This window comes from Carassius gibelio, chromosome B3 (assembly GCF_023724105.1).
Source record: "Carassius gibelio isolate Cgi1373 ecotype wild population from Czech Republic chromosome B3, carGib1.2-hapl.c, whole genome shotgun sequence".
Taxonomy (NCBI): domain Eukaryota; kingdom Metazoa; phylum Chordata; class Actinopteri; order Cypriniformes; family Cyprinidae; genus Carassius; species Carassius gibelio.
Genome location: NC_068398.1, coordinates 22,185,707 through 22,213,024, shown reverse-complemented (window position 1 = coordinate 22,213,024; position 27,318 = coordinate 22,185,707). Strand labels below are relative to the sequence as shown.

Below are 27,318 nucleotides of genomic sequence, written 5' to 3'. Positions count from 1 at the left end.
AGCTTCAACTCTCACTCCTAACTTTTTTTTTTTCAGTTATTGAAATGTTATCCTGCTTGTCCCATTCTTAAAGTTCCACCCGGTTAGGCTATATTATGGAGAATGTTTGTCCTATCAAAAAAATGTAAAAACAAATCTGACATAGTTATGAAAGTTCTGTTAATCTGTAGAAGGTTAAATAGCTAAATGTTGATCACTTAATGAGCTATGGCTAATAAAGCTCAAAAACAGGGTGGGATGTGCAACTAACAGCGTGGAAATTCTAATAGAATAAATAGTATTTAATGTATATAGCAAATAAATTTCTATATATGTGTGTATATACTGTATAGTCATCTGAACAGATAATCGTTTTGCCACCATGATTGATTGTGTCCCTCCCCCAAAGAAAATCTGGATTATTATTTTTTTTTTGGTATCACTTTGAAACAATATAGGTGCAGGTCCACACATTACAGATCGGAAACCATGCAGGATAATGATGGAAAGCGTGTCCACCATTAACGAACCTTTTAACACTGGTGATCCATCCTGTTATGCTCCTTTCTACCCTGTTAGACAAGTCATTTTAAATAATAATTTCATAGCAACGGTAATTGTTTGGCATACTTTTGTCTTATTTTGTGAGGTGAGAAGCACATATATAATTTTTTTTTAGCAATTTTTATTATTATTTAGAACCCTATTGGCAAAAATTGGCACAAAAAGTACCTGTTCTTAATAATTAAGACATATTTTATTCAGCAATAATTGATTTGTTATTGTTTTTCAAATAAGAAAATAATAATAAGATGGCATAAGGGACATACTATCCAAGAAAAGCTTATTATTGTGTAACATTTACATTATTAACATGTTGTGGTAACTATCTACATGTCCCTAACAGGGTGGAATATGCTCATGGCCAGTGTCTGAACAATCTACCCATAATCAATATTTTTTGAGTCCCCGAGCTTGACCAATATCCATTCCTAATAGTTAAACATATCACTATTTAGGTAGAATGCAAAAAAAAAGAAAAAAAAAATCATGTTACTTTTTTTCCCAGCATTTATGAAGCCAAAATGTTACCAGGAATGACCCAGATATGAGTTCTCTTTAAGTGTCTGCAGAGACCAGAGCACGCTGGAGAGTAACGCTGTAATGATTATGTCACATCCGTTTCTGGGACGGTTGCTAAGATACAGGAAGGCTGCGTCTCTGAAAACACAGAAGGGTTGCATCTTCAGCTTTCTTAATTTGAAGTTTTTTGTATATGGGGTAAAGCTACACGTAGCGTTTTTTTTCGACAATGCCGCTAACAACTATTAAAGACGGCGAATACACGGCCACCGTGTACAAAATGGTGAGTTATTAGCTGCACAAGCTAACGGGCTAACGTTAGCTGAGTTATCCCTGCTGTATGCTGTTTGCTTGTATTCACTTTTAGCAAAACGTTTAGCAAAAACAGCTTTTTAACAATTTAATTTTTATCGAAATGGTTGACTTTCATTATAAACGTATTTATTTCTTTATAAGATCAAAGAGGGGCGATATGGAGACGCAATTCATATTCTGAGCAAAGAGCACCAGAAACACACTAAAGTAAGTTACAGCAGTCATACTGAACACATCCTTTACACTGAATCAGTCAGTGGACGTCCTGTGCTTTACATTTACATTTAGTCATTGCTTTAAACTGTGTTCTCTGTTGTTTAGGAAAATAATCCATTTCAAATATAAAATTACTATATATATATATATACACACACACAATATGAGTGTATTTATAAAATCTCTCTTTTATAAGACGTATGATTTCTGTATGACTGACTGTCTGTGTGTGTGTGTCCAGTCCAGGGCTGCTCTGTCTCTGCTGGGCTACTGCTACTATCACATGCAGGACTTCACTAATGCCGCAGAATGTTATGAACAGCTAACACAGCTTCACCCAGAGGTCGAGGACTACAAACTTTACTATGCTCAGTCTCTGTATGGAGCATGTGCCTTCCCAGAGGCCATGAAAGCCACTTTTCTCTTGGACACCACAACTAGTCATACTAAGGTGAATACACATCACCTTTGGTCACATCTGGAAAAAATGTGTGAATTGAGAAAATGTACCATCCTTAAAACTGTTTGCAGGTTTATATATAGGATTACCAGATTTATCATGGTTCAATACGGGACGGGACGGGGGATTGGGTTTGGCGTGATGTACTGTATGACCACAATATGAGACATTTTATTTCATGATATCTAATATTATTTGATTGTGATTGGATGGTAATTTTGTTCTTTGACGAGCTTAGTTACCTTTGATTACCGGAAGCTTCTGGAAGTTCAGCTTTGTCATAACAATAATAAATTACATTTTACAATGGATTAAAATAGCATATGTTGTACTTTTTAATTACATTTCATAATATGAATTTTACTGTATTTTTAAACAAATAAATGCAGCCTTAGTAAGCAGCATGAAGAACTTCTTTCAAAAACATTAAAAGCCTCCAACTTTTAAATGGTAGTGTTCATCAGTTTAAAAAATGGTTATTGCTGGCATGTCAAATTGCATTCCTTTTATTTTATTGATGCTTATTTAAAAACTATATTATTATTCATACCATTTCTAAACAGATGATTAAACTGCAAGCTGCCATCACATATGGAGAGGAAGATTTTTCAGGTGCAAAGGTAACATTTTCTTTCTCATGTAATTTATTCACTCTTATTTCATTCTAAACCTAATTCTAAATGTCATTCTAAAATCTATGACTTTAATTATTCTATGGAACACATTTGTAAAATTGTTAAAGAATGTAGTGATTCAGTGTACAATATATTAAAAATAAAAATAAATATATCTATATTTGTGCAATCTTATTTATTTTTATTTATAAATGGAAGTTGCACTAGTTTTGACATGAGGGCAAATAAATGAAAAGATGTAAAAAGAACTCAGCAATGGCACATGTGGAAAATGAATCACCATCTGACCACTGAATGTGGCATGAGCGACTGTTTATTTTGTTGAAATATTTGGTTTTGCTTCCAGACTCTGGTTGAGCAGTTGCCTCAGGACGATCCAGACTATGATGTAGATCTGGGGTGTTTGCTTTATAAGGAGGGCGAGTATGAAGAGGCTTGCAAAAAGTTTACGTCCTCCATGAATGTACTGGGCTACCAGCCAGGTGAGGAAGAGTTTCTTTAGCGCTGGTTCCATTGAATTATAACTCTGTGTGTTTGTGGTGTCTACATGCAGAAGCTTAATAGACAAAACAGACAGACACACACACTGGTGTCTCCCAGTAACTGTTCTGCCAAGAGTTACAAACATAACATTGACTGGCTGACCACACTGCATAAGGGTAGTAATTTAGATTTTTTTCCCTTTTTTTATGGAAATGAATGTGGTATGGAGACCTTTTGACACACTGCAATGTTTTCTAAAACTAGCTGTGCTGGACTCTGATTGTTTTTTTTTGTTGTTGTTGTTTTTTTTTACAGATCTGGCCTACAATATAGCACTTTGTTACTACAGTTTAAAGCAGTACGCTTCAGCACTCAAATATATTGCAGAAATTATTGAACGTGGAATCAGAGAGCATCCAGGTATTTGTGTCAGAAATCCTTTAGGTGTTGTAAGATTTGCTGTGCTATAGAGTGATTTTCAATGAGTGACTCTTATGTTTATAGAGCTCAGTATTGGAATGACAACAGAAGGCATTGATGTAAGAAGTGTCGGCAACACCCTCGTCCTGCACGAAACTGCTTTGATTGAAGCCTTTAATCTGAAAGCAGCTATTGAATACCAGCTGAAGAACTGTAAGTATAGATCAACCACCAGGCCTGATGTTACATGTAGGCGCCTTCCTATCACGCGCTTTTTGATGTGAACTCTATTTATTCATAGCGTTTTATAAACTGCAAATCCATTAGCAGATCTGTGGCCTTCCAGGATTCCTAGTGGCTTTACATTAAGAATTAAAGGTAGAGGTTGTAGGACCTGCCACTAGAGGGCGCACTACCAAAACAACAACAATCACGTGGTTTGATGAAGTTAAGAAGGAGCGTGGGATGATGGGATTTGTTGTCTTCTACCCAACCGCTGACGGCCATCAATCAGACGATATAAAAATGATGAACACTTGTTCAACAAATATATACACTCATGTACATTCAAACACAATAATTGGAAATACATAGCAAAAGCGAGTTCAATGATTTGCGCGAGTAGATTATATACAAAGTCAATGCAAAGACGCAATCAGACTATGGATCAGACGCGTGGGTCTAGAGAGATCGTGTGTATGCCTTATAATACTAATCTTGTTGATTGTTATAATAGCATACGTTTTCTGTAAAGATACGAATTAAAACAACTTACCTGTCGAGTAAAACACAAGTGAGATCTGCATCTTTTTCTAGTTAAAGTTTGTCACAAAGCTCTTTCCATCTAGAAAATGCAACTCCCGATATTGATCCTCGCTCTTTCTCGCCTCTTGTCCCAAACTCTTCTTGGTTCGTTTGGTTGGCCCATACGTTTACGTTTACGGGAGCTGTCCTTGTTGACAGAACCAGCGGCAGATGGTAAACTGTAATTATGTTCCATAATTAAGTAACACAATCCACAATAAAACGTGCAAGAAGATGTAAATAAGGAACAGCTTGAAGCAAGATCGTGGTTTGCCGGACTCTAGACACTACTCCGCATTTGTCCACGACAGTGTTGTCATGTGGTTTCTACGTCAGTTAAGGCGGTAACAAAGGGTAACTAACGTCATTGACAGGCGACTGCACTGCCCCGTGTCACTGTTTAAAATGGGAATTTTCTAATGATTTACAAGTAGTTGAAAACATTAGAGATATTGTTAGTAATCAGCTGGACAAAATATATAACACTAGCCTAGTGGTTTTTGGATATTTTACTGCAAATATCTTACAAATTGCCCCTTTAAGCATGAAGTCTACAGCACAGACTATGTTTTGCTCAGTGGCTTTCTGCATAATTTAGCCTGGGGTGATGCACTGCTCTGTTTTGACTGCCTACAGAATGGCTACTATTGAACTTCAATTAATGTGATTCAATGATTATGGCCTAATATATCTAGACTTTTCTGTTGCAGATGCTGCCGCACAGGAAGCACTTACTGATATGCCCCCCAGATCAGAAGAGGTACTAAAAATGTGACCTCTGTGGTAACACTTTTCCCCTTGACACTTGGCATTCACATTAATTTTGTATCTGGATAGCATCTGAATATTGTTTAGCAGGATTGCATTTAAATGTATCTCTCTTATCCATTCGAAATGGAATGGCACTCATGTATTACATTATAGATTGCTTTAACCATACATTTTCTGCCAACCACAGAATTTTTTATACAATAATGGATCATTCCATTATAAATTCATTATATATGGATAAAACAGACGAAAAATATATATATGTATGGTATATTGTGTAAAGGATGCTAATGATTAGATATGAAGAAAAAAGGAGGAGAAATTAGGTTTTAAAATGCCCCCGCAAAAACACACCAGGAGGGAGACGAGACTGAGGAGTTGGGGAAAGAAATGTGAGACTGTAAGTGTAGTTCAGTGAAATAATACATTGGATATTAATCATTAAATTGGCGAGCAGATTGCAAGACCTCAGTGTCTGTTTGACTTATTCTCATTGTGCAAGCAGAATAAAAAGAGAAGAAGCTGCAAAAGCTCTTTAAACACTGATATAAATAGAGCACGATAGAAAATGTACAACCTAGTCCATCAAAGTGACAGATCATTTTTATCTGTTGCTCAACCTCATTATATAGCACTTAATCAGTGCAATAATTACATATTGCTTAATCAAAATGCATTAGCATGTACACCTTGTCACATTTATACTCAATGAAAGGAGAACAGAAACCATCTCTAACTAGCTTCGAAAGTATTTTCAGAGATCCGATCGCAGTCTTATATTAGGTGCATTTGCATTTGGCTTTTAATGTATTCAAGTGGAGTCCGATTATAATTTAATCACAGAAAACACCTGGTTATGTGTTTATATCTCATCACTATTTTATTTTAGTACATTTCCAGGTGATTTTGCTGTAAAACATTTTCCGAGTTCTGTTTTCTCATTTCTGTTGCAATGCAGCAAACAAAGGCTGTCAGATAAGATCAGATGCCTGTCAAGAGAATATTTTCCTCATTAGTTATGCTGTTTGATCTGAGCGTGCTCACTCTTGCAGGATAGCTTCTTGTGAATCAGTGTCATAGGCATGCCAGTTCACATGCACGCTTGAGGAACTTTTATGCTAAATTGACAGACCATGTGCCATCTATTTCAGAAGAAAGAAAATAACCTAGTCATTGGCACTGCCTTTTAATCGTACAATTCAAGTTTAATTTTCTCAAATCCTTACCAGATTGGCTGTAATTATGCACTGGGAATTAGCAGTTTCTGAGATTCCGGTTCTGCTGGGGTTTGTATTGGTGGAGCTGGTAAGCCCACACCTGCCGGCTGGAATGATGGTGGGCTGCAGGGACATGTTTCTGTGCTAGTTTGAACTGCCATCTCGATGTTAATGAGTCCAAACAATGATCCATCTTATATAAGCACGCATAAATACACTGTTTCTTCCCGCAGGACAGGTATTTTTAAACACTGAATCTGCAGCTAGGACTGGTACAAGGAATGTACCAGGTTTTAATAAGAATTCAGGGGACTGCGCAAAGATGCATTTACTGGGTTATGTCATTTCCCGAAAAGAGGGCCTATGTATAGACAAAATGTGCTTATTTATCTGAAATCTAGCAATTATACAGTGCAGTTTTAATGTTAGTATACAGTATGTTAGACAGGCTAACCCTTCATGCTGAAGTCTTTAGTTTATGCATACCTGGAATTTGTGTTACCCTGGACCACAAAACTTAAGTCTTAAGTTGCTGGTTTTACATACATTGAATGGGTCAAAATGATCGATTTTTCTTTTATTCTTTTAAATGTATCAAAACTTAATTTTTGATTAGTAATATGCATTTGGACAACTTTAAAGGCGGTTTTCTCAATATTTTGATTTATTTTGCATCCTCAGATTCCAGATTTTCAAATAGTTGTATCTCAGACAAATACTGTCCAATCCTTATAATTCGAAAAATAGACACTTAAGACACTTAAGGTTTTGTGGTCCAGGGTCACAGGGTCTGTTCTGCAAAATGGACAAGCGAACGTAGCTATCTGCTGCCCCCTAGTGGAACGACTGTAATGTCAGTGATTATTTGCCATGTACTCTAGTCTAGACCTTTGATAGTTTATATAGTACATTTTGAATAATTTGTTAATTAGCTCCATTAGTCTGTTTCTGTGTAAGATAAGCTTTTAAATTTGAAAGTTGGCTCATACTGTGAGTGTTTAAAGTCATCAACCAAGGAATTGATGATTTTCCTTTCTTTTTTTCCCTTTTTTTTTTTTTTTTTACATTTAGGAGCTAGATCCAGTCACTCTTCACAACCAGGCCCTAATGAACATGGACACCAAGCCCACAGAGGGTTTTGAGAAACTTGCTTTTCTCCTTCAGCAAAACCCCTTTCCTCCTGTCACTTTTGGCAACTTACTATTGCTTTATTGTAAACATGAGGTTAGTCTGCTTCATTGCTAACACTTCCTAGCATTCAGGAAACTGTTTGGTAGGGGTATATTAATTATGTACTTAAGCTTTCATAGAAACTCTAAAGAAGCTTCTTTAAGGGTTGTATGAGGTTTCTTTGCTTTTGTTGTCTACAGTACTTTGACCTTGCTGCAGATGTCTTGGCTGAAAATGCTCATCTCACTTACAAGTTCCTCACACCGGTAAGGCACTATTGATTCTGTAGCAATTTCATGGTTTATTTCCCTCGTAGCCTTGTAGTATTTGCATTGCTAGTTTTATGAAAATGAAAACATGTATATACAAGTCTCCACTTTCATTTGCCCAGATAGTCGTTCCAATAATAACATCCACATTGATTGATTCCTCTGGCCATAAGGCATTTGCAAATAATAACAAACCAGGTGATAATTGCAGAGTTGCCTCATGCATATTGGCACATCAGTCCGAACTCGCATGGAGACGGTAGGGCTAAAGTTTTGTTCTCCTGTTTATAGTACCTCTATGAGTTCCTGGATGCCATGATCACATGTCAGACAGCACCTGAGGAAGTAAGTCATCTTTTCAGACTCTTGGCAAGTATCTAGTGAGCATTTGTTTTTTTATTAAATTGACTTTTCCTCTAACGTAGGCTTTCCGAAAATTTGATGAAATTGCTGGAAAACTGATTGAGCAGCTGCGCAAGGTTACGAAACAGGTTACAGCTTGGCATTTTGCCTTTCAGCAACTCACAGCATTTATGCTACTCCCTAAAAACACCATTATGATATCAGTATGTCTGACACTAGAATGGCTAATTCATTTAAAAACGCTAAAATCCCTTTCCTCAAAGGTGCAGGAAGCAAGGCACAATCGGGATGATGAATCTCTAAAAAAATATGTCCAAGACTATGACGAGGTTCTTGAGAGGTAAATGTAAGATTCATTTCCATTGATTGCATTTATGCATTTAGCAGATGCTTTGTATGAAGTGATTTACAAAAAAGGTGATTACTAAAGATTTGTCCTTAAATTTTTGTCCTTTTGTGTAAATATGTAAAATGTTCACCATATACAAATACTTAAGTGTGTTTTTTTTTTTCTTAAGGTACATCCCTGTACTAATGGCACAGGCCAGAGTCTACTGGAACCGTGAGAACTACAGCATGGTGGAAAAGATCTTCCATAAGTCACTGGAGTTCTGTAATGAGCACGACACTTGGAAACTTAATGTTGCTCATGTGCTCTTCATGCAAGACAACAAATATAAAGAAGCCATAGGCTTCTATGAGCCCATCGTTAAGAAGCATTATGAGAATGTAAGTTCAGTGTTAATAAATGTGCTTTTCTGGTCACTTTTAATATATTTTGAGTCCCTTTAAAGACTAATGCTTTCCATAAAAGCCAAGTCCACCTTTAAATAAAAAAATAAGAATGATAGCTTATGAAATACAGATGACGAATTAAAGTTACTAATGGTCTTTTTTTTAATACAGTAGATAACAATAACCTAAATCAGTTAACCAGTAATATGGTATTTTGCATAAACAGTGGGATCCAGATGTGAAAAAAAAACTGTAAAATAAGAACTCGTTTTTTTTTTATTCATGGATATTAGAAAATAAAATAACTTGTGCATGCAAAATTACAGTTAATATGTTTGTTAATATTTTATATACTATACATTTTTTATATATTTTATAGTGTAAACAGATAAATGTAGGTATAAATAGTATTTTATTTGTCTTCTGTGATGGTGGATGACACTTGTCCGTCCTTGGCAGACAATCCTATAACAAATCTAAACCTTTCAAATGAAAACATCTTCCTCTTCCCATTGCTCCTCTGCTTGCTAGCTGGAACAGTGTAACATTCAAGAGTGTCCCTGCAAAACAAAACCCTCGGTAAAATGATCTCGGACTCTTGGAGTCTCACTGTGTGACTGCATGGAGTTTGCGGCATGATGTTTGATTTCAAAGTGTGTCTACTGTTATTCGCATCCTCACAATGAATTAACAGTCACATTTTGTCCTGTAGATCCTTAACGTCAGTGCGATTGTCCTTGCTAACCTGTGTGTGTCATACATCATGACCAGCCAAAATGAAGAGGTAAAAATTTGAATCCTATTTAATTACAATTGATAGCACTGGAGCAGCTTTGTTTCATCATATTTTTCTTTCCCTTCGGGTCTGCGTCTGTGTGTGTACAGGCAGAGGAACTGATGAGGAAGATAGAGAAAGAAGAGGAGCAAATCTCGTATGATGATCCGGACAAAAAAATCTTTCATCTGTGTATTGTCAACCTTGTAATAGGGTATGTACAATATATTTAGGTTACATTTTATTTTTAAGTGTCCTTGTAACAGCGTAATTATAAATTTAAGTACTGAGTAATATTAATTAACTACATGTACTTACTATATGGGTAGGGTTAGGATTAGGGTTTGGCTTAGAGTTACTTGCATGTAATTATGCATAACTTATTGTTATTATAGCAGTAAGTACGTGTAACTTGTAACATGGATGTCAAATAATTTTTTTAAGAACATCCTCTATGAGCATTTATCTTATACAGTTCATACAGATACAAGTATATAAGTATAACCTGAAATATCATAATATAAGATGACGCTGTAAAAGCAGTCTGTGTATATTGCACTGCCATTCAAAAGTTTGGTATCAGAATGATTTTTATTTTTTATTTTTTATCAAAAATCATGGTTTACACAAAAATATTAAGCAGCATTTTAAAAAAACATTGAAAAAAAAAAGGATATATTTTTTTCTTTCATAACACTTTTTGAAACTCTTACTGGCCCTAAACTTATGAACAATATGTATTTCAAAAGAAAACCTTTATATTTAAAGACATCTATTCTCAATGTGAATTACTTGTAATACTTACAATGCATAATTTCTTCCAGGACTTTGTATTGTGCTAAAGGGAACTATGACTTTGGCATTTCTCGTGTCATAAAAAGCCTTGAGCCTTACAACAAAAAGGTAATCAATATTAAATTTACTGTTTTTAATAACCATCTTTAGTTAAGTTTAGACAACACATAGACTTCCATATTCCTTACTTGCTGTATTTTTCTTAGTCCTGCTCTGATACAGTTATCAACATGTATTTTTGTGTACACACAAATATCCACTGAAGAGGTCCTTGCTGTTTCCAGCTGCATAAATAATGTTACTCAAGGACCTCCGCATTCTTGATCTTATGATGCTGTAGCAGATGCACAGCACTTCCTTTTAGTCCGATGTTTACTTCTTTTACTGAAATGATGTTCATGTGATATTATGTAGTCATTGTGTTTGACATGACACTGCCATCCTATGTTTTCAGCTTGGAACAGACACGTGGTTCTATGCTAAGAGATGTTTTCTGTCACTGCTGGAAAACATGGCCAAGCACATGATCATGCTCAGGGATTCAGTGGTGCAAGAGTGCATTCAGTTCCTAGAGCACTGTGAATGTAAGTACATCCTCCAAAAAAATGGTTTGAAACGGCTGAAAACAGGCACTGTATCCTGTTTCATATGTAGCAGGACTGTGTTAACGCGTAGCTTTAATCCTCCAGTAATTCGCAATGTATCAAAATCTATTCCAGTGATTGCTAGTTCACTGTTGTTTCGATTGTTTAATTCATTGGGGATGAAATGCTGGTTTTTGAAAGCTGAGACACTAATTAATTTTCAATCCCGAGATTCTTCATGGGACTAATTATTATTTTTTTTTACCCTCCCCTCTAGTGTATGGAAAAGATGTGCCTGCCATCATAGAGCAGCCTCTGGAGGAGGACCGCATGCACATTGGCAAGAACACGGTCACGTATGAATCACGCATGATAAAAGCCCTCTTCTATGAAGTCACAGGGTGGAATGAGTAATCATTCAACTTCATATAGCTGTATCAGAACAAGATATTGGGCAAATATTCACCACAGACCACAGTCTTCTGACTGGTGTTTTACACTGATTTCATGGATGGATGGAGGTCTAACTAATAAAAGACATCTCAACGTGGCTACTTTGTAAACAGCTTTGGAGATATCATGCTGTTTCTGGACTGAATTCAAACATGCATTTTTAAGCATGCTTTCTCTATAATAATGAACACACAGGGGTCCACTGCCTCAAACCTGAAAACTTAAACTAAGAGAAAATAGTCAGCAACAAAGGGCATTTTGTTAATTTAAACTAACCTCTGTATGCATTAAAATAATAAAAAATGGCTATATTTAACCTTTTATGCTCCATTCATTATTATTAAAATTGTTCAGTTTGATCATTTTTCCTCAGAATAAGAAATGTATCATAATACTGTATGTTTTTTTTTAATATAAGGTATTAATTAATTGAGTTATTTAACCATTATCTCATGATGCATGGCCCTTAAATTAGGGGTCTCTTCGTTATGTCCTGCTCTGAAAGGTCTCACCTGATTTTAATGAGATTACTTTTTGAAGTTAAAAGCGTCTTGATTAATTTATTACAAACACACAGTTGTTTTGTTCACAATATGTTAATTGATGGACTGGAAAGGTGTGGATTACTTGTGATTATTGTGATGTTTTTATCAGCTGTTTGGACTTATTGTGGCGGCACCCATTCACTGCAGAGGATCCATTGGTAAGCAAGTAATTCTGAATTTCTAAAGAAACAAACTTGAAGTATTTGGGGTCTGTCTCCTGAAGAGTGCTGACAGCAGTAGAAAGGTTCTTGTTCAGTCTCTTTAACATAGAAACAGCAGCTGCGCGCAGACAGACTCGGACAATCTGAATGGGTTGGGGTTTAAGCCCCCAAATTAAGTAGCCCATTTAGCCCTTCAAAGAGAAGTCAAAATAAAATAATATAAATATTATTTGTTTTCCTTTTTTCCCCACTCATCTTTAAACACCCTTTAAGACAACTTTTTAATAATTAGAAAAGTTATCCTTCATAACAAGAATAACAAAGGGAACCACATTTTAAGAGCTTTGAGAATGCAAAATAAACGGAAAAGAGTTGATGAACTAGTGGTCTGTCAGTATAGCTTTTCCCCCTTATTTTAAGGAAGGCGAAGCTGTTTGTCATAGCAAACCAGTCACGTGACTCATATCTGCCGCCTTAACTACTTTAAACCTTTCCAAATAATTAAGAAAAACGGAGCGCGTATCAAACTGAACCACAGTCAATTAATCGATACATAATAGGCTATTTAAAAAACACATACAGGCACGTCTTATGGTATTGTATTGTATAATTGTATTTAATTTATTAAACGTTCAATATTTGCAATGGGTTTGTAAAATGTTTTATGCATGTTTTGGCCTGAGACACGTGTGTTGGTATACATAGTTAAAAAAAATTCATAAAGAAAAGAAAAGACAATCAATTATTAAAGAATGAAATAGTAAAGCAACATAAAAAGTACCACAGTGGTACTTGGATAAGATGTAAAACATTTTTTAATGATGTCTATATGGTGAGTTAAATAGGATTACTCATGAGTTTGGCACTCAGTTATTAAATAATGAAACTTTTTTTTTGTGTGTGTTTAATGGTTTTTTAAATGTCTGCAGAGTGAGGTAGTAAATAGTATTGGTGGTGATTTTAGAATTTAGAATTATTAAGAATGAAACGGTGAAGCAACATAAAAATGACCACAGTTGTAGTGGGGGAGATGTAGAACAAGAATTTGAATAATTTTCAAGAATCCTTTTTTAATGATTTGGAAAGGTTTTCGAAGTGACCATCACTAGCACGCATCACTAGACGCGCAGCGAATCTTTCAGCGCGGATGGCGTGATTGCAGCGCTTAGGGCAACCCTGCTGCCTGAGATAGCCTAGCTACCACATAGTTTGAATATTATTGCTTTTGCTGGAAAATATCCCAGCATATGTTTTGAGTGGGATTTCTCCTCATTCCTATGACAGTTTAAATTCAAGGTTTCTTTCTTTCTTTCTTTCTATTATTATTATTTATCATAGACTATAATGATATAATAATAATAATAATTAGCTTTAGGCTATTTGGAATTGAATGGTTCTGAATGGAATTACTCGGATTCGATGTTTAATGTATGTATTAATGGTAACTGTATAACTTAAGACATTGTTTAAATCAAACTTATTTAAAATGTACAAAGTAACATGCTCTTGGAGAATATTATGTATTGGTCATAGGTTCGTGTCTCTTTAAATTTCCTGCCCTACATTCAGCCACGTCATAAGCAGGAAAGCAGAATGGCGGATGCCAATGCGGCAGTAGCTGTAGTGACAGTTTCGTTGGTTCTTTTAGGACTTTTATCGGGGTTAAGCTTGTCGTGGGCTCTTCTACCAGTCGCTGTAGTGGTGCTTATTTTTGTACTAGCCAGTGGATTAAAGGGGCGAGATGAACTTGCACATCTGAACGTTTGTGTGTTGGTGCTGGGAGATATAGGGCGCAGTCCTCGCATGCAGTATCATGCGCTCTCTCTCAGCAGACACGGATACAATGTCACCATAATTGGCTTCCTTGGTATATACATTTTAACGCATGCTCTTTACATTGCACCATTTTTTGCTTTTATGCATGATGTCAAATGTCCCCCCATGACTGAATGCAAGGCATGCTAATAAACACTTAAATGTGCATTACATAGACAGGTCACAGGGCAAGTTGTTATACCTCTAACACTGGGATGTTGCTCGCACAGGTACTAAACCTCATCAAGACATTCTTGAGGATGACAGGATAGACATACTTCCCATTTCAGAACTAAAGGGGCTCACAGGTAATATAAACTAACACAGAAAATAAAACATAAAAGAACAAAATCCAATCACATTCATTCTGATATAAAGAATTTTGCCTTTCAGTTGGCCCCAAAATTTTCAGGTATGCTTCAAAGGTGGTATTCCAGACTTTCCAGCTGTTCTTTGTGTTGATGAAGATTGAGGACCAAGGCTATATTCTTATGCAGGTATCTGTCTCTTGTATTAAGAAAAGCATGAAGTCGTTTCATACTTAGATAGAGAGTCAGACTTGTAAAGTCACGGGTTCGAGTCTCAGGTCCGGCAGGGATTGTAGGTTTGGGGGAGTGAATATCCAGCACTCAACTGAGGTGAGACCCATGAGCAAGGCACATAACCCCCAACTGCTCCCCGGCCGTTTGTGTGTGTTCACTACTCACTGCTGTGTAATCATGTCTTAAAGTGAAATTGTAAGTCACGTGTGTATTGTGTAGAATCCTCCTGGACTTCCAGCTATAGCAGTAACGTGGGTGGCCAGTCGTTTCAGGGGAACCCAGTTCATCATAGACTGGCACAACTACGGATACACCATAATGGCACTTACTCATGGACAGAATCATTTCATCGTCAAAATGGCAAAATGGCAAGTAACGCTTTTGAAATGTGTCCTGGTAGAACAGTGGCGTATTTGGGAACCGTCTTAACTGTGCATTGTGTTGTATGCAGGTACGAGAAGCTCTTTGGATGTCTCTCGGATCATAATTTATGTGTGACTAACGCAATGAGAGAAGATCTTCAGAAAAACTGGAATATTGAGTATGTCCATTCTGAATCAGAATATATTTGATTTACTTTTTATCATTATTAAATAGGTATTTGAATAATTAGAATAATAGTAAAACAGTTTACTTTTAAGACAAGCCAGTTAATCAATTTTCCAATTTTAGGGCAACCACATTATATGACAAGCCACCCCCGATATTTAGAGAAACGCCTCTGAAACTTCAACATGAGCTGTTTATCAGAATGGGCAGTACTTATTTACCATTTAGACCTAGGTAAGTATTTTCCCATAATACCATTTGTTCCCATTCCTGGCTGTTATGCATATAGTAGTATTAAAGTTTTTTTAAAACGATAATAGCAGTAACAGCCTCTCGCTATTTAGTCTTGAGCATTTTATAAATGTTTCACATATTCCTCTTTGTAATCTCTTAGTCCTGATGTGACTAAGGAGTACATGGAACTGACAGCCTTCACAGAGCGTAATACTCAGACAGGTGCTGTGACGCGCTCTTCTGGACGTCCTGCTCTGCTCATCAGCAGCACCAGCTGGACTGGTCTGTGCCATCCACACTAAATATATGGATGTTATCTGTCAGTCCTTTAACTGAAATGTCCTAACTTTTCATTGTTTATGTTTTTATGTTTAGAGGATGAAGACTTCTCAATACTTTTACAAGCTCTTGAAGGTTATTTAACTCTACATATATACTACTGTATTGTTTGGGGTCAGTAAGATTTTTATGTTGAGAAATGAATACATTTGGCAAAGATGCATTCAACTGACCAAAATAGACAAAAACAAGTACAATATTTATTATACATAAAACAAGAACTTTCAATTCATCAAAAAAATCCTTTTCAATGAACAACGTTTTCAATGTAAAAAAAAAAACATATTTCCTGGGCAACAGATCATCATATCAGAATGATTTCTGAAGGATCTTGTGACACTGAAGACTGGAGTAATGACAGCTAAAATTCACCTTTACCATCGCTGGAGTAATTGACTTTTTAAAATATATTACAATAGAAATAATATATTTCACAATATCACTGTTTTTACTACATTTTTAATCACAAAACCTTTAATGAAATCTTACCGACCTTTCGAACTGTAGTGTATCACAATCTTTTCTGTAATTTACAGTTGCATATTTATGTTTTGAAACCTATTGGACTATGTATTCCCTAACATTTGATTTATTTCCTTCTGTCTCCAATAGAGTATGAGAAGTTTGTTGAGGCAGGGCACAAGCTTCCATCATTGGTCTGTGTGATTACAGGTACACCAAAATGTCTAATATACATAAATGTCCATAAAATCATCTGTGAACCAATGCCTATGTTTGTGTTTCAAACACTGCAATATATCAATTAAGGTAAAGGTCCTCAGAAAGAGTATTATAAGAAGCTGATTGACTCTAAAGAACTACAACATATCAAGATTTGCACTCCATGGCTGGAAGCAGAGGATTATCCAGTTTTACTTGGTGAGAGGATCTCTTTAATGGCATAATAAATGTCATAGACCAATGTCTTGGCCTAAAACACTTATTAAGATAATGAGTATGATTTTTTTTTTTTGGCACAGGTTCTGCTGATCTTGGGGTTTGCTTGCACAAATCCTCCAGTGGTCTTGACCTTCCAATGAAAGTGGTTGATATGTTTGGATGTTGCCTACCAGTCTGTGCCATACAATTTCAGTGGTAAGATTGTGGGACTGGTCTTTTATATTAGGTGTGGGTTATGTTAGGTGTCATCTGCTCATCATCTGCTCATTATGCGTATCTTGTTAGCTTGCATGAACTGGTGAAACATGAGGAAAATGGGCTCATTTTCAAAGACTTCAAAGAGCTGTCTGAACAATTAAAGGTAAGATATGTTAATTAAAAACTGTTCTGTATGACTCAAGATTAAAAAAAAAATCAAGATTTTTTGTTAAAGGTGCTATAGAGGCATATTAAAATGCAGATAAATCGACTAAAAATCCTACGCTCGTTGCCTTCCATTGTCACTTCCTGATGTGCATCCTCAATCTGGCTACCAGTGGTAGCGTAAATTTTGACTGCAGTAGCAATTTCACCCAGGGTTGCCAAGTCCGCCATTTTTCCACGGGTTTAAACAATCCCAATAACATGACATTTAGCCCCTTAAATGTGAATTTTACAAGGGAAATCCTCCAAAAACATTTATTTTACCCCACCGAAATGCGATATTTACCAGGGGATCCCCCTCAAAACATGATTGGGCTAGTTTTGAGTAGTAGTTGGCAGGTTTTGTTGTAAATGATTTCAACCTCTAGCTTGTCGGTATTACATACTGCACCTTTAAAGATCTTGCTATAAATCCTAATAGTTCTGTTATCTCTGTAGCTTCTGTTTTCAGACTTCCCTAGTGATCAGGGGAAACTGGGCATCTTCAGGAAGAATCTGAGGGAAAGCGGGCAGCAGCGCTGGGATGAGAACTGGGACCAAAATGTCCTGCCACTTATTAAAGAGCACTGCGACTGACTGTCTAGGTGATGGGTTTATATAACATTCTCTCAAATCCTTTGACTCCCATTCAATGGAAAGTTACTGTCAGGTATATTTGCACAGGGTACATATTTTTAAGCTAACTGTCCCCACAACGGGACATTCAGCATTCCAGCAAAGCCATTGGGAAAGACTTGAATATGAGAATAAAAAGCACACTATGTAAATATTGTGTAAATAAATACTTTATTACAAAGAGATCGTTTTTGTCATACATATATTTTGATCATCTCTATAGAGGAGGCTCGGTTGTATGGAAATACATGAGCGACAGAATCTTTCATGACGACGTGTCTCAGTCCAGCCATTTCTGTAAACAAAAGAAACATTTCATTCATTATGGGAAATCAGGAATTAAGAAGACATAGAACAGAATAGAACTAATAATGTGAAGCCTACCTAATTCTTTCTTGAAGCAGTCATACGTCTGTGGGTTGCGTACAGTAGATGCAATGTAAACATCAGGATGTTCTTCATGAACTTTGCCGTTCAGAAGCCTGCTCAGCAGTCTCACCAAACCAGCAATTATATCAGGATCATACACCACATCTGTTTCAAACAAACACATCAATGTTACACAAAACTTCTCAAACCTCATAATTTCATGTGATCAGATTCAGAGACCTTTTAATCAATGAATGAAAATAAATCACATATGAAACTGTAGTGTGTGTGTGTGTGTTCCTGCAAATATCCCTGGGTTTCGTGTCACCTGCGGCAATGATGGTGTCGGCCTGTATTCTTTGCAGCTGCTCGTCAGACACATTTTCCCAGTCCAGCTCCTCCACACACACTGACGCACTGTTGCTGTCACAGTTAGTTAAGCAGTTTGAGATATTTTCCTTCAGCCTCTGAAGCACAGTTTGATGGCAGTCGCTGAAGATGTACTTGGTTAGGCTTGATGACCGACACACTACAATGCCAGTAAGTCCAATTCCACTACCCAGCTCAAGCACCGTCCTGCATGTACAACACGGAGGAGATCAACAGTGTACACTTACAGTTGCATGCAAATGGATAAATAGAATGAGAAACATTGAATGTATAAATGATTAATCTATTTAACTTACATTAATTTATTAGATTTTTTTATTCAAATTAGTTTACTTGATTAATTGACAGAGAAATAGTGCATCTTAAATATTTCTAAATAATTGTATCCCACATAAACAACAATCACAGGTACAATGGCATGGAGTTGAGAGGTGTCAGATTTACTTGTTTTTGAAGAGGTGTGTATTCTCCAAAGCCCATTCAGACAGATACAGGGCAGCCTCCCAGGTAACCAGACCTGTGGTTCCTTGGGAGATGACCGCCACGTTCTCTGCTAGACTAACAGCATCTCCTGTTGGCTGAGATTTGACACTTTTCTGATATAATGTTTTGTAAAGAGGTATATATATCTTTAAGATCCAGTGCTGAAGTGATCAGACTCACCAATAAGTAGGTTTTGTAGCACACATCCTCCTCCTGTGCACACATGACCTCTCCGAGCGCTTCATACAGTACATCCAGAGGTTCAGCAGCCAACATCTCATGCTACAACAATCAGCCTTCATGAAAATGTGCTGTATCTCAAAATATGTGGGGACAAAATGTAAAACATGCTTGTTTGTAAAGACACGAAACCAACCCTTTTGATCAATTCTGTTAGGAAGCGTCTTCTGTATTTCAAAGAAGGGGGATTCTTGAGGCAAATGGGATGTAAACATGTCTGCCAAAAAGAGAATTATTATTTTTATTTTTATTTTATATAAATCCATTAATTATTTTACTTTCATAATGGTTTGTTTACCATCTGAAGAATCTCCATTATGATATCTGAAGTTGTTGTAGTCATAATTTCTCGGTCTAAAGACTGCAAAAACCATTGATGTAACGTTACCGTTAGAGATGAAACAGAGAAAACACATAAGCATTACAACTGTTAATTTACTTTTATGAAAAACAAAACCAAATAACAAAAAGAAAGAAAGAAAATGAAACGCAGCTCACAGCTTATATAAATAGTTGTACAAATCATCTACAAATCTGAAATATTTTGTTAATGCTTTGGGGCAGTTTGCAATGTTCTACTTACATCCCATGGAAATGCATTTAAAAGACTCATAGCGAAGAAGTTGACTTGAAAGCTGTGTATAACTTCATTTCTTGTTTTGTGGCTCATTCCATCCGCTCCTTTACCTGTCATGGGATGTGTACAGTTCATATTTTGAATTCATGCAGGGTTTAATATCACATAAATCTGCTTGCTCGATGCTGTTACTAGAGCCTACGGAACTGCATGGGTGAATTTCTTCGTGTGTGTGAGTGCGCGTATGTTGTGGTTGCAGCGCCACCTGCAGGGATGGTTGTGCATCAGCGTCAAATCATAATGCCGTGGCTTATAAACTACAAGACCCGCCCACAAGAATCACAACAATGTACTGTATCCTAAAAGTACTTTACAAAAATACATATTTAACTTAAGAAAGAAAAAAGACAAAGAAAAAAACGTACATCATGTCTAAATATTAGAAAATGTCCGAGATCTGTGGCTAGGTGCATAAACTGCTTAGACTAGCCTTAGTTATATTTTTTTCTGCAAGACTGGTCATAACTTTTAATGTAGACTGGTCTCATTTGAATCCGAAAAAAAAGTTAGACAGATTATCATTTGGTTAACTGCTAGTTACAGTTTATGCTATTTGGCATTGGGGCCCCAGAAACCCTGGCGGTGCCCGCTGGGCGGGGCTTTGCGTGGGCGTGGTTTGGAAGATTGCAGGAAGCAGAGAGACTGCTCTCCTCCTGGCTGAGCATCTCGATTATGATGATAATGATAATGAAGAAGTGCATGCAGCTATATATTTGAGGTTGCTCAAACTGCTGCCAAAACATTTTATTGCCCGTGCGTAACTGTAACTAGGCTGCCTTATTATCTCACATGACAAAACCTAGAGTCCCGTTAAGGACCAGTTAATCGATGATTTCACTATGTATGAAAAAAAATATTGATATTATAGACACCGTTTAAAAACAGATTAAAATATTATCTGTACATTTTACGTTGTTTTGAGCAGTCTTGTTTTTCTTCCATATTGCATATCCCTTCGGCGGTGGTCCCCCTAAATTCTCACTTAGGCTATAATTTCCTGAGTTTGCGGTTAGCATCTTGTGACTATCTTAAGACACATCCTGGAGCCCTATACACATATTTTGTTGTTACTAAGACAGCTTACGTAGAAGAAGAAAAAAAGAAGAAGAAAGAGAAGAAACAACTTAATGCGCAGAAATGCTAATACAGTTTAGATTAATAACAAAGGACACTGTGGTGTTAAAATGCTCGTCAGTTTCACAAAGCAGCGCAAATTGGCAGAGCCCCACCCTCATGTCACCACCAGCTCCAGAATACTGAGTATTCCAGCACACTGACCACAAATACATCACCTCTCTTACAAACTCATCATAACTTGTTTTTGTGACATGATCAATATATTTTACAACGTGCGACATTTTTCAGTCAATTCATAAGCGTGGCAATTGTATTATGCGTTTAATCATCTTGTAAACTGTAGCAACTTGTAAGCTTTAATAAGTAGATCAGTTATGGACGACAAGCGCATAATTACATTCATTATGTTCTGTTCGCAACTTAAGCTAAACCAGCATTCATTGTGGTTATGGTCGTTTGTTTGAATTATTTCTAAGTATTTATAGCGTATTACCAGAGTTTGTCTAGAAATAGATTATATCTTACAGTAAAGCCACGTGCCTTTTTTGCGATTGGTCGAGAGAGAGAGAGAGAGAGAGAGAGAGAGAGAGAGAGAGAGAGAGAGAGAGAGTGTGTAGGCAAAGGCACCCAATTGGGTGAAATCAACATCGGTCAAGATCTGAACACTCCTAGTCCGCAGTGGATATAAGAAGCCCTCCACACAACTCAACTTCTCCCAGACTCTTCATTTCACTTCATTGGCAATCAAAGGAACTCAAAATGAACGTGAGTGATTTTAAAACTAAACATTATTCGGTAGTTTTATGTCAAATGGTGTTTTTAAGATTTAAGACAGCATATGTTAGAATGTCTTTTCTATCTTGAGTCAGCACAAATAATGCAGTGCTCGTAGCAGCTGGTATTTATGGCTATTGGTGCTGTGCAGTAGAGAATGCTGTCTGTTTGGTGCATTGTATAGTTAGGCTGTTGTAGAGTAGTGTCTACTGAAGCGCTCCCACATGCATTGCGCATGGGTGTGACCTCCACATTAATATCATGATGTTGTACTGGTTAATTATATATATACTCACAGTTCAAATGTTGTATTAAATAAATGAACACTTTTCAGGAACAAATAATTTAATTGAGCAAAAGTGAAGGTCAAGACTTATAGATTGTTACAAAAAATATATGCATTTCAAATAAATGTTCAATCAAATAAATCATGTTTCCACAAAAAAAAATATGTAGCATGTTCAACCAAGTTCAACTGTGATATTAATAAATGTTTTCCCAACATATTAGAATGACTTCTTGCAGGTTTTTTTTTTTTATTTAATTTAATTTTATTTTTTTTGACACAGAAGACTGGAGAGACAGGTTAGCTTTGTAGCCTTGGCTATAGTGTTTGCAATACACATAGTCTGTAACCCTTCAACATTTTAGAGCAATTCATCATACCTTAACATGTTCAGTCCTCTGGCATTTCTAGAAATGAAGCAAGACTGGCCAATTCAAGCCCAACTAATGGTCTGAAACCATACAATACACAGGGGCATTGGGAAGGAGACCTTTAGCTCACTTTCTCTAAAGCTCAGCAAAAGCAGCATGACTCAGTCTTTCTTATGCTAATCCGAAAGACTGTGCATCACTGGCCAGCTTCCCTTTTGCAGTTCAATAAGCGGTTTAGAGAGTTCAGAAAGAAAGATTGAGGCATGTCACACTGCTCTGAGAGTTTCGTTCTGCAGCAACTTCTGTCCGAGGGCTGGTTTACTGTTACTCGCACCGACTAATGTGGAAAGAATTCACCTCTGCTACACATCTGCCTTTTTTCCTTTCTTTTCCTATCTCTCTTTTTGACCCTCCTTTCTCTCCACTGTTCCAATATCTCTTCTGCCATCATTACATCAGCTATACAAATCTACTTTCCTCGGCAGCTGGCCACCCACCTTGACTTCTAAACTTAAACCAACTCTCTCAGAAATGGCATGGCCACTAGATTTCAATGACTGAATGATTAAAAGATAGCTCTTCTTGTATCCATCTTCTCAGAAAAAGGGTACAAAGCTGTCACTCCTGGAAGTACAAAAGCTAAAATTAACCCTAAAAGGTAGGCCCATATATTAGCACATTTTGAAAGGGTACTGCTCTAGTGACAGTTTTGTACCTTTTTTTTTTTTAGACAGAACCCATGCAAAGGTTTTCCAATAGAGCAACTGTGCCACATCTGCAGTTTTTTGAAAGTTCAAGTCAGGCTCTTAGGATTTCGCTTTCAGCGCATTGGAAAATGTGAAAGCATTGCTTTTGTGAGGCTGATTCTGTCCACTCCATGATTATAGCTAGTCTCTATTTGGCTTATAGGGAAAACCAGGCACAGTGCCAAGCTGCACAAGTCAAATTAAAGTGGATGCACATGTTCGGCTTTTCATGCCAGTAGTGAGATATATACAAAAAGAAAATCAAATTAAAAATAAAGAGTAACTTGAGCTCTCTCTGTTTTTAACAGGGTGTGGTTGTGCAGAATATGTCCTTTAAGACGGGACAGACTCTGACTGTTACAGGAATCCCCGATGCTGATTCCACAAAGTAAGTCTCTGCAAAGCAACTTCTAGAATTCAGGACTTTATAAGCAGTCATATCTTCCATTTGCTCTTTTGCAGTTTTGCCTTTAACATTGGTCACAGCGCTGAGGACGTCGCTCTACACATGAACCCTCGTTTTGATGCCCATGGTGACCAGAGAACTGTAGTGTGCAATTCATTCCAGGACGGCAGCTGGTGTGAGGAGCAGAGAGAGGACAGCTTTCCATTTAATCAGAACGAGGAGTTCCAGGCAAGACTCATATATATATATATATATATATATATATATATATATATATATATATATATATATATATATATATATATATATATATATATATATATATATATATATATATATATATATATATAATGAAACTGCTGTTTAAGCAGATAGTAATCAATGTGCTGTGGGTGAAATTTAATGGCCCCTCTGGATTTTAATGAACATATTATCTTTTTTCCTTCCTTCAGACAAAAATCAATTTCACCAATGAGGAGTTCCTGGTGACTCTTCCTGATGGTTCTCAGATTAAATTCCCTAACCGTCATGGTGCTGAGAAGTACAAATATTTGCACTTTGAAGGCGAGGTCAGGATCCGAGGGATTGAGATCAAGTAGTCTAATCAACACTTAAATAAGGATGCTGTGTTTCCGGAATGCTTAATGCTTCTATGCCTTATGTTGTCACTTTTACAGCTCTGTCGGTCATTCCACAATTTTCACTTATTCAGAACGGAGTATTTCAATCACACTTGTATGTCAAATCAGCGTTTTAATTTTGCTGTGGCACTGGCTATCTAAACCACTAGAGGGAGCGCGACTACATTAAATTGCCATGAGCTTGAGCGGTACATGTGAACCATTTTCTTCTAGTTGATTTTTCCTTTGACTTTTCTTCAGTGAAACATCATGTTCTTCTGGTTTGTAACTAAAACACATTCACAAGCTATAGCTGTTGGCATATACAATAAAACCTGTTTTCACAAATAAACGAAGGCTCTTTTGTAATTTATTTTAATGTGTTCAGGCAGAAACATCTTTTGTGTTTACATTTATTTATGATTTATTATGAGAGAACAGATAGAGAACATTCAGAATGATTCATTAGCATGAATTCCATCAGGTGTTCATCATACAAACATGTCAAAAAAATATGAAGACCAATTGCACATTGTAACAAATTTCTGTAGTTTTCACAACATTATTACTGTAAAATGGGCAAATGCTTACTGTAAAACCTGTATACAGCATGTTACTGTAGATCTGCAAAGCATCACGGTCTTCAAGGGCGGGAAAATTCTACAGTAAAAATATTTTTTCTGTGAATAACAATACAGCAATTTCTTGAGGATTTTTTTTTTTCTAGCCATGGAAAGCTGAAAAGCTAGATTCCACACTTTCATTGGAATTTTAACTTCAGAAAGGTAACTTTGCTGATTTATTATCACAGTTTACTGTAGTCAAGTTAACCATTTGTTCAACTAAATTATTATTTATTATTATTTGTTCAAGAGTGCACTGAGAGAGAGAGAGGCAAAAGATCGGGACACTTCCTATAGTAAACTCGTGTCTTGTGTGCATTGTATAACCAAAAAAATAATAATTGTGCATAATTTTGATCGATTTTCTAATCTGGCAACATGCCATTCCCGACATGTGGGAGCATAAACTATATAAAGATTTGTCTTCTCTGGCAACATTAACGTGTTCAGTTTGATTAAAGAGTAACGTTTAGTATTGTTGAATAACATTAATTTGAAATTGTGTATTTGATGCTGACGCGGTAGCCGTTTGAATTAGAGGTGTGCGATACCGCTAGATTTGGTATCGATCCGATACCAAGTAAATACAGGGCCAGTATCGCCGATACCGATACCAATACCAATACTTTTTAATAATTAAGGTGGATGTGTCTTCAACCTAAATCTAAATGAATTTTCATGACTTTTAATTTGTGATTTGCATTTTGGGTTATTAATCAGTACTACAAAAGCTTTTGTTCAGAAACAACTTTTGGTTACTTCTGTTTTATTTAAATAAACAAAGTTACAAAATGATTACTTCACAAATATAAAAAATGTAAAAACAAATTCTCTTTTCAAGTAGCATGTTAATAAAAAAAATTTATCCTCTTTAGTGCACTTCTTTTCAGGATTTTTTTCTTAAGTCACAAAGTTTTACTTCACAATGTAAAATAAATTCTCCTTATACAAAATTCCTGAAGCCGACATCTTCCACTATGGAAAGAGGCTGCAGGTCCTTCACAATAATTTCTGGTAGGCGCCTTGTAATATCCACTGCTCTTGGAGAATCAGCTATTGATAAAATAATAAAAATAATTAATTCTGGTGCACATCTAGGTGAAGTTTAAATATAGAAACTAGTATCCCTTTCACAGCTAACACAAAAAGGGTAGATCGGCCTGAAAATACAGCCATACAACTTTCCTCTTTCTCTCCGCCTCTGACTGACTGCTGTTAGAAATGCGCGGCTGAGCGGTGCGCGCGCCTGACTGCTGGTGGTAGCGCTAGTGGTGAGTCACGTGACGGTACAACACAGGAGAGGGGGCGGAGAGCAGTGTCGAGCACGAGCAGCACTCTTGAGAGCTTGCTCTGCTCTGTGACAGCAGCAGCATTTTGACAAACACGGCCAGGTCGCAAAACGAGAGAAACTGAAACTTAGGTATCGATATTTTCCCGTTGGTATCGATCAATACCGATACCAACGTTGGTATCGATATTATCGATATTAAGGGGGAAGTCGTGGCCTAATGGTTAGAGGGTTGGACTCCCAATCGAAGGGTTGTGGGTTCTAGTCTCGGGCCGGACGGAATTGTGGGTGGGGGGAGTGCATGTACAGTTCTCTCTCCACCTTCAATACCACGACTTAGGTGCCCTTGAGCAAGGCATCGAACCCCCAACTGCTCCCCGGGCGCCGCAGCATAAATGGCTGCCCACTGCTCCGGGTGTGTGCTCACAGTGTGTGTGTGTGTGTTCACTGCTCTGTGTGTGTGCATTTCGGATGGGTTAAATGCAGAGCACAAATTCTGAGTGTGGGTCACCATACTTGGCTGAATGTCACTTCACTTTCACTTTCACTTTCACTTTCATTAGTATCGATCTGCCCACCTCTAGTTTGAATAATCTCACTCTTTTTTTTTTGTTTTTTTTGCTTGCTAACGTTGGCGCGTGAAGAATCAGACATTTAAGCGGGCCGATTCGAAAGTTTTATTCATTCGAGAGTTTTATTCACGACACTTAGAAGCATAATAATATATTCGCACTGTATTAAGATTTTTCGAGATCTTACTCGTATTTTTATTTACCATTTGGTTCATTTCTTGCAGCAAAGAGGCCTCAACAGTCAATCCAGGTAACGTTACGTTACATAAATTACATGAACTAGCATGTTTTTCAAATGCAAACAATGTAGTTTCTCTTCAGACACAATCCCTAGAAAGTGCACATAAAACGTGCAAACATGCGTTACAGACATACATGTAACTTACCGATATTACTCAAAACCTGCTAACGTTAGATCTCAAAAGTGTGTATTGTGTGTATTCTCTTATGAATATTGTACTTATGATTTCTAAAAATGTTTTTTCTGTTTATTTTGTGTTACAGGAAACTTCCACCCAAGCAGATGTTGAGGCCCAGATTTCCCTGCCAAGCACTCTAAGACTCATCATGCTCGGTAAGATCCCAGCACTAGACAGAGTACACAATAGATCCCAATTTTAAGTATGTATATTAAGTGTTAAGTATATTTGTATCGATCCACTGTGTGTGAACAAGGTTTTACATCATTTTGCACTTAAATTCTAAAAACCTCTAGCTGTCACTGATCCAATAGAAAAAAATTAGGTCAATGCTTGTATAAAAGCAAAATGCTTTCAAAGCTTCATT

General features: G+C 36.7%; 4 protein-coding genes across 4 annotated transcripts; 3 read left to right on the top strand and 1 right to left on the bottom strand.

Annotated features, from left to right (window-relative positions):
• Positions 1-1,136: 1,136 nt before the first annotated feature.
• Positions 1,137-11,843, top strand: flr (fleer). The gene is made up of 19 exons (XM_052549843.1): positions 1,137-1,345; positions 1,519-1,584; positions 1,835-2,044; positions 2,617-2,673; positions 3,035-3,170; positions 3,487-3,591; positions 3,676-3,804; positions 5,106-5,155; positions 7,455-7,607; positions 7,754-7,819; positions 8,114-8,167; positions 8,248-8,313; positions 8,449-8,525; positions 8,704-8,914; positions 9,633-9,704; positions 9,806-9,909; positions 10,520-10,598; positions 10,945-11,074; positions 11,352-11,843. The coding sequence occupies exons 1-19, from the start codon at positions 1,292-1,294 to the stop codon at positions 11,486-11,488; spliced, it is 1,956 nt and encodes a 651-aa protein (XP_052405803.1). The 5' UTR covers positions 1,137-1,291; the 3' UTR covers positions 11,489-11,843.
• A 1,952-nt stretch (positions 11,844-13,795) lies between these two features.
• Positions 13,796-17,833, top strand: LOC127953767 (chitobiosyldiphosphodolichol beta-mannosyltransferase). Its single transcript, XM_052553052.1, has 13 exons — positions 13,796-14,100; positions 14,279-14,356; positions 14,442-14,545; positions 14,810-14,958; positions 15,042-15,131; positions 15,263-15,373; positions 15,534-15,655; positions 15,749-15,787; positions 16,325-16,384; positions 16,481-16,591; positions 16,693-16,807; positions 16,898-16,973; positions 17,474-17,833. Exons 1-13 carry the CDS (start codon positions 13,827-13,829, stop codon positions 17,609-17,611), a joined length of 1,467 nt encoding a protein of 488 aa, XP_052409012.1. The 5' UTR covers positions 13,796-13,826; the 3' UTR covers positions 17,612-17,833.
• eef2kmt (eukaryotic elongation factor 2 lysine methyltransferase) lies at positions 17,803-19,964 on the bottom strand. The gene is made up of 8 exons (XM_052553053.1): positions 19,716-19,964; positions 19,431-19,493; positions 19,269-19,349; positions 19,073-19,174; positions 18,854-18,987; positions 18,348-18,595; positions 18,035-18,184; positions 17,803-17,945 (listed from the first exon to the last, which is right to left on the bottom strand). Exons 1-8 carry the CDS (start codon positions 19,842-19,844, stop codon positions 17,845-17,847), a joined length of 1,008 nt encoding a protein of 335 aa, XP_052409013.1. The 5' UTR covers positions 19,845-19,964; the 3' UTR covers positions 17,803-17,844.
• A 1,508-nt stretch (positions 19,965-21,472) lies between these two features.
• lgals2a (lectin, galactoside-binding, soluble, 2a) lies at positions 21,473-24,401 on the top strand. The gene is made up of 4 exons (XM_052553054.1): positions 21,473-21,611; positions 23,332-23,411; positions 23,486-23,657; positions 23,882-24,401. Exons 1-4 carry the CDS (start codon positions 21,606-21,608, stop codon positions 24,026-24,028), a joined length of 405 nt encoding a protein of 134 aa, XP_052409014.1. The 5' UTR covers positions 21,473-21,605; the 3' UTR covers positions 24,029-24,401.
• Positions 24,402-27,318: the final 2,917 nt, after the last annotated feature.

What these genes read in the sequence shown, in the direction of transcription:
- flr (XM_052549843.1), top strand. Translation starts at nt 1,292, where the DNA reads ATGCCGCTAACAACTATTAAAGACGGCGAATACACGGCCACCGTGTAC. An exon ending in GTCAGACAGCACCTGAGGAA is followed by an intron (nt 8,168 to 8,247) that starts GTAAGTCATCTT and finishes CCTCTAACGTAG; the next exon opens with GCTTTCCGAAAATTTGATGA. An exon ending in TTAAGAAGCATTATGAGAAT is followed by an intron (nt 8,915 to 9,632) that starts GTAAGTTCAGTG and finishes TTTGTCCTGTAG; the next exon opens with ATCCTTAACGTCAGTGCGAT.
- LOC127953767 (XM_052553052.1), top strand. Translation starts at nt 13,827, where the DNA reads ATGGCGGATGCCAATGCGGCAGTAGCTGTAGTGACAGTTTCGTTGGTT. An exon ending in CAGAAAAACTGGAATATTGA is followed by an intron (nt 15,132 to 15,262) that starts GTATGTCCATTC and finishes TTCCAATTTTAG; the next exon opens with GGCAACCACATTATATGACA. An exon ending in ACTTTTACAAGCTCTTGAAG is followed by an intron (nt 15,788 to 16,324) that starts GTTATTTAACTC and finishes TGTCTCCAATAG; the next exon opens with AGTATGAGAAGTTTGTTGAG.
- eef2kmt (XM_052553053.1), bottom strand. Translation starts at nt 19,844, where the DNA reads ATGAACTGTACACATCCCATGACAGGTAAAGGAGCGGATGGAATGAGC. An exon ending in TAATGGAGATTCTTCAGATG is followed by an intron (nt 19,350 to 19,430) that starts GTAAACAAACCA and finishes TCTTTTTGGCAG; the next exon opens with ACATGTTTACATCCCATTTG. An exon ending in ACACACCTCTTCAAAAACAA is followed by an intron (nt 18,596 to 18,853) that starts GTAAATCTGACA and finishes TTGTACATGCAG; the next exon opens with GACGGTGCTTGAGCTGGGTA.
- lgals2a (XM_052553054.1), top strand. An exon ending in CCCGATGCTGATTCCACAAA is followed by an intron (nt 23,412 to 23,485) that starts GTAAGTCTCTGC and finishes GCTCTTTTGCAG; the next exon opens with TTTTGCCTTTAACATTGGTC. An exon ending in ATCAGAACGAGGAGTTCCAG is followed by an intron (nt 23,658 to 23,881) that starts GCAAGACTCATA and finishes TCCTTCCTTCAG; the next exon opens with ACAAAAATCAATTTCACCAA.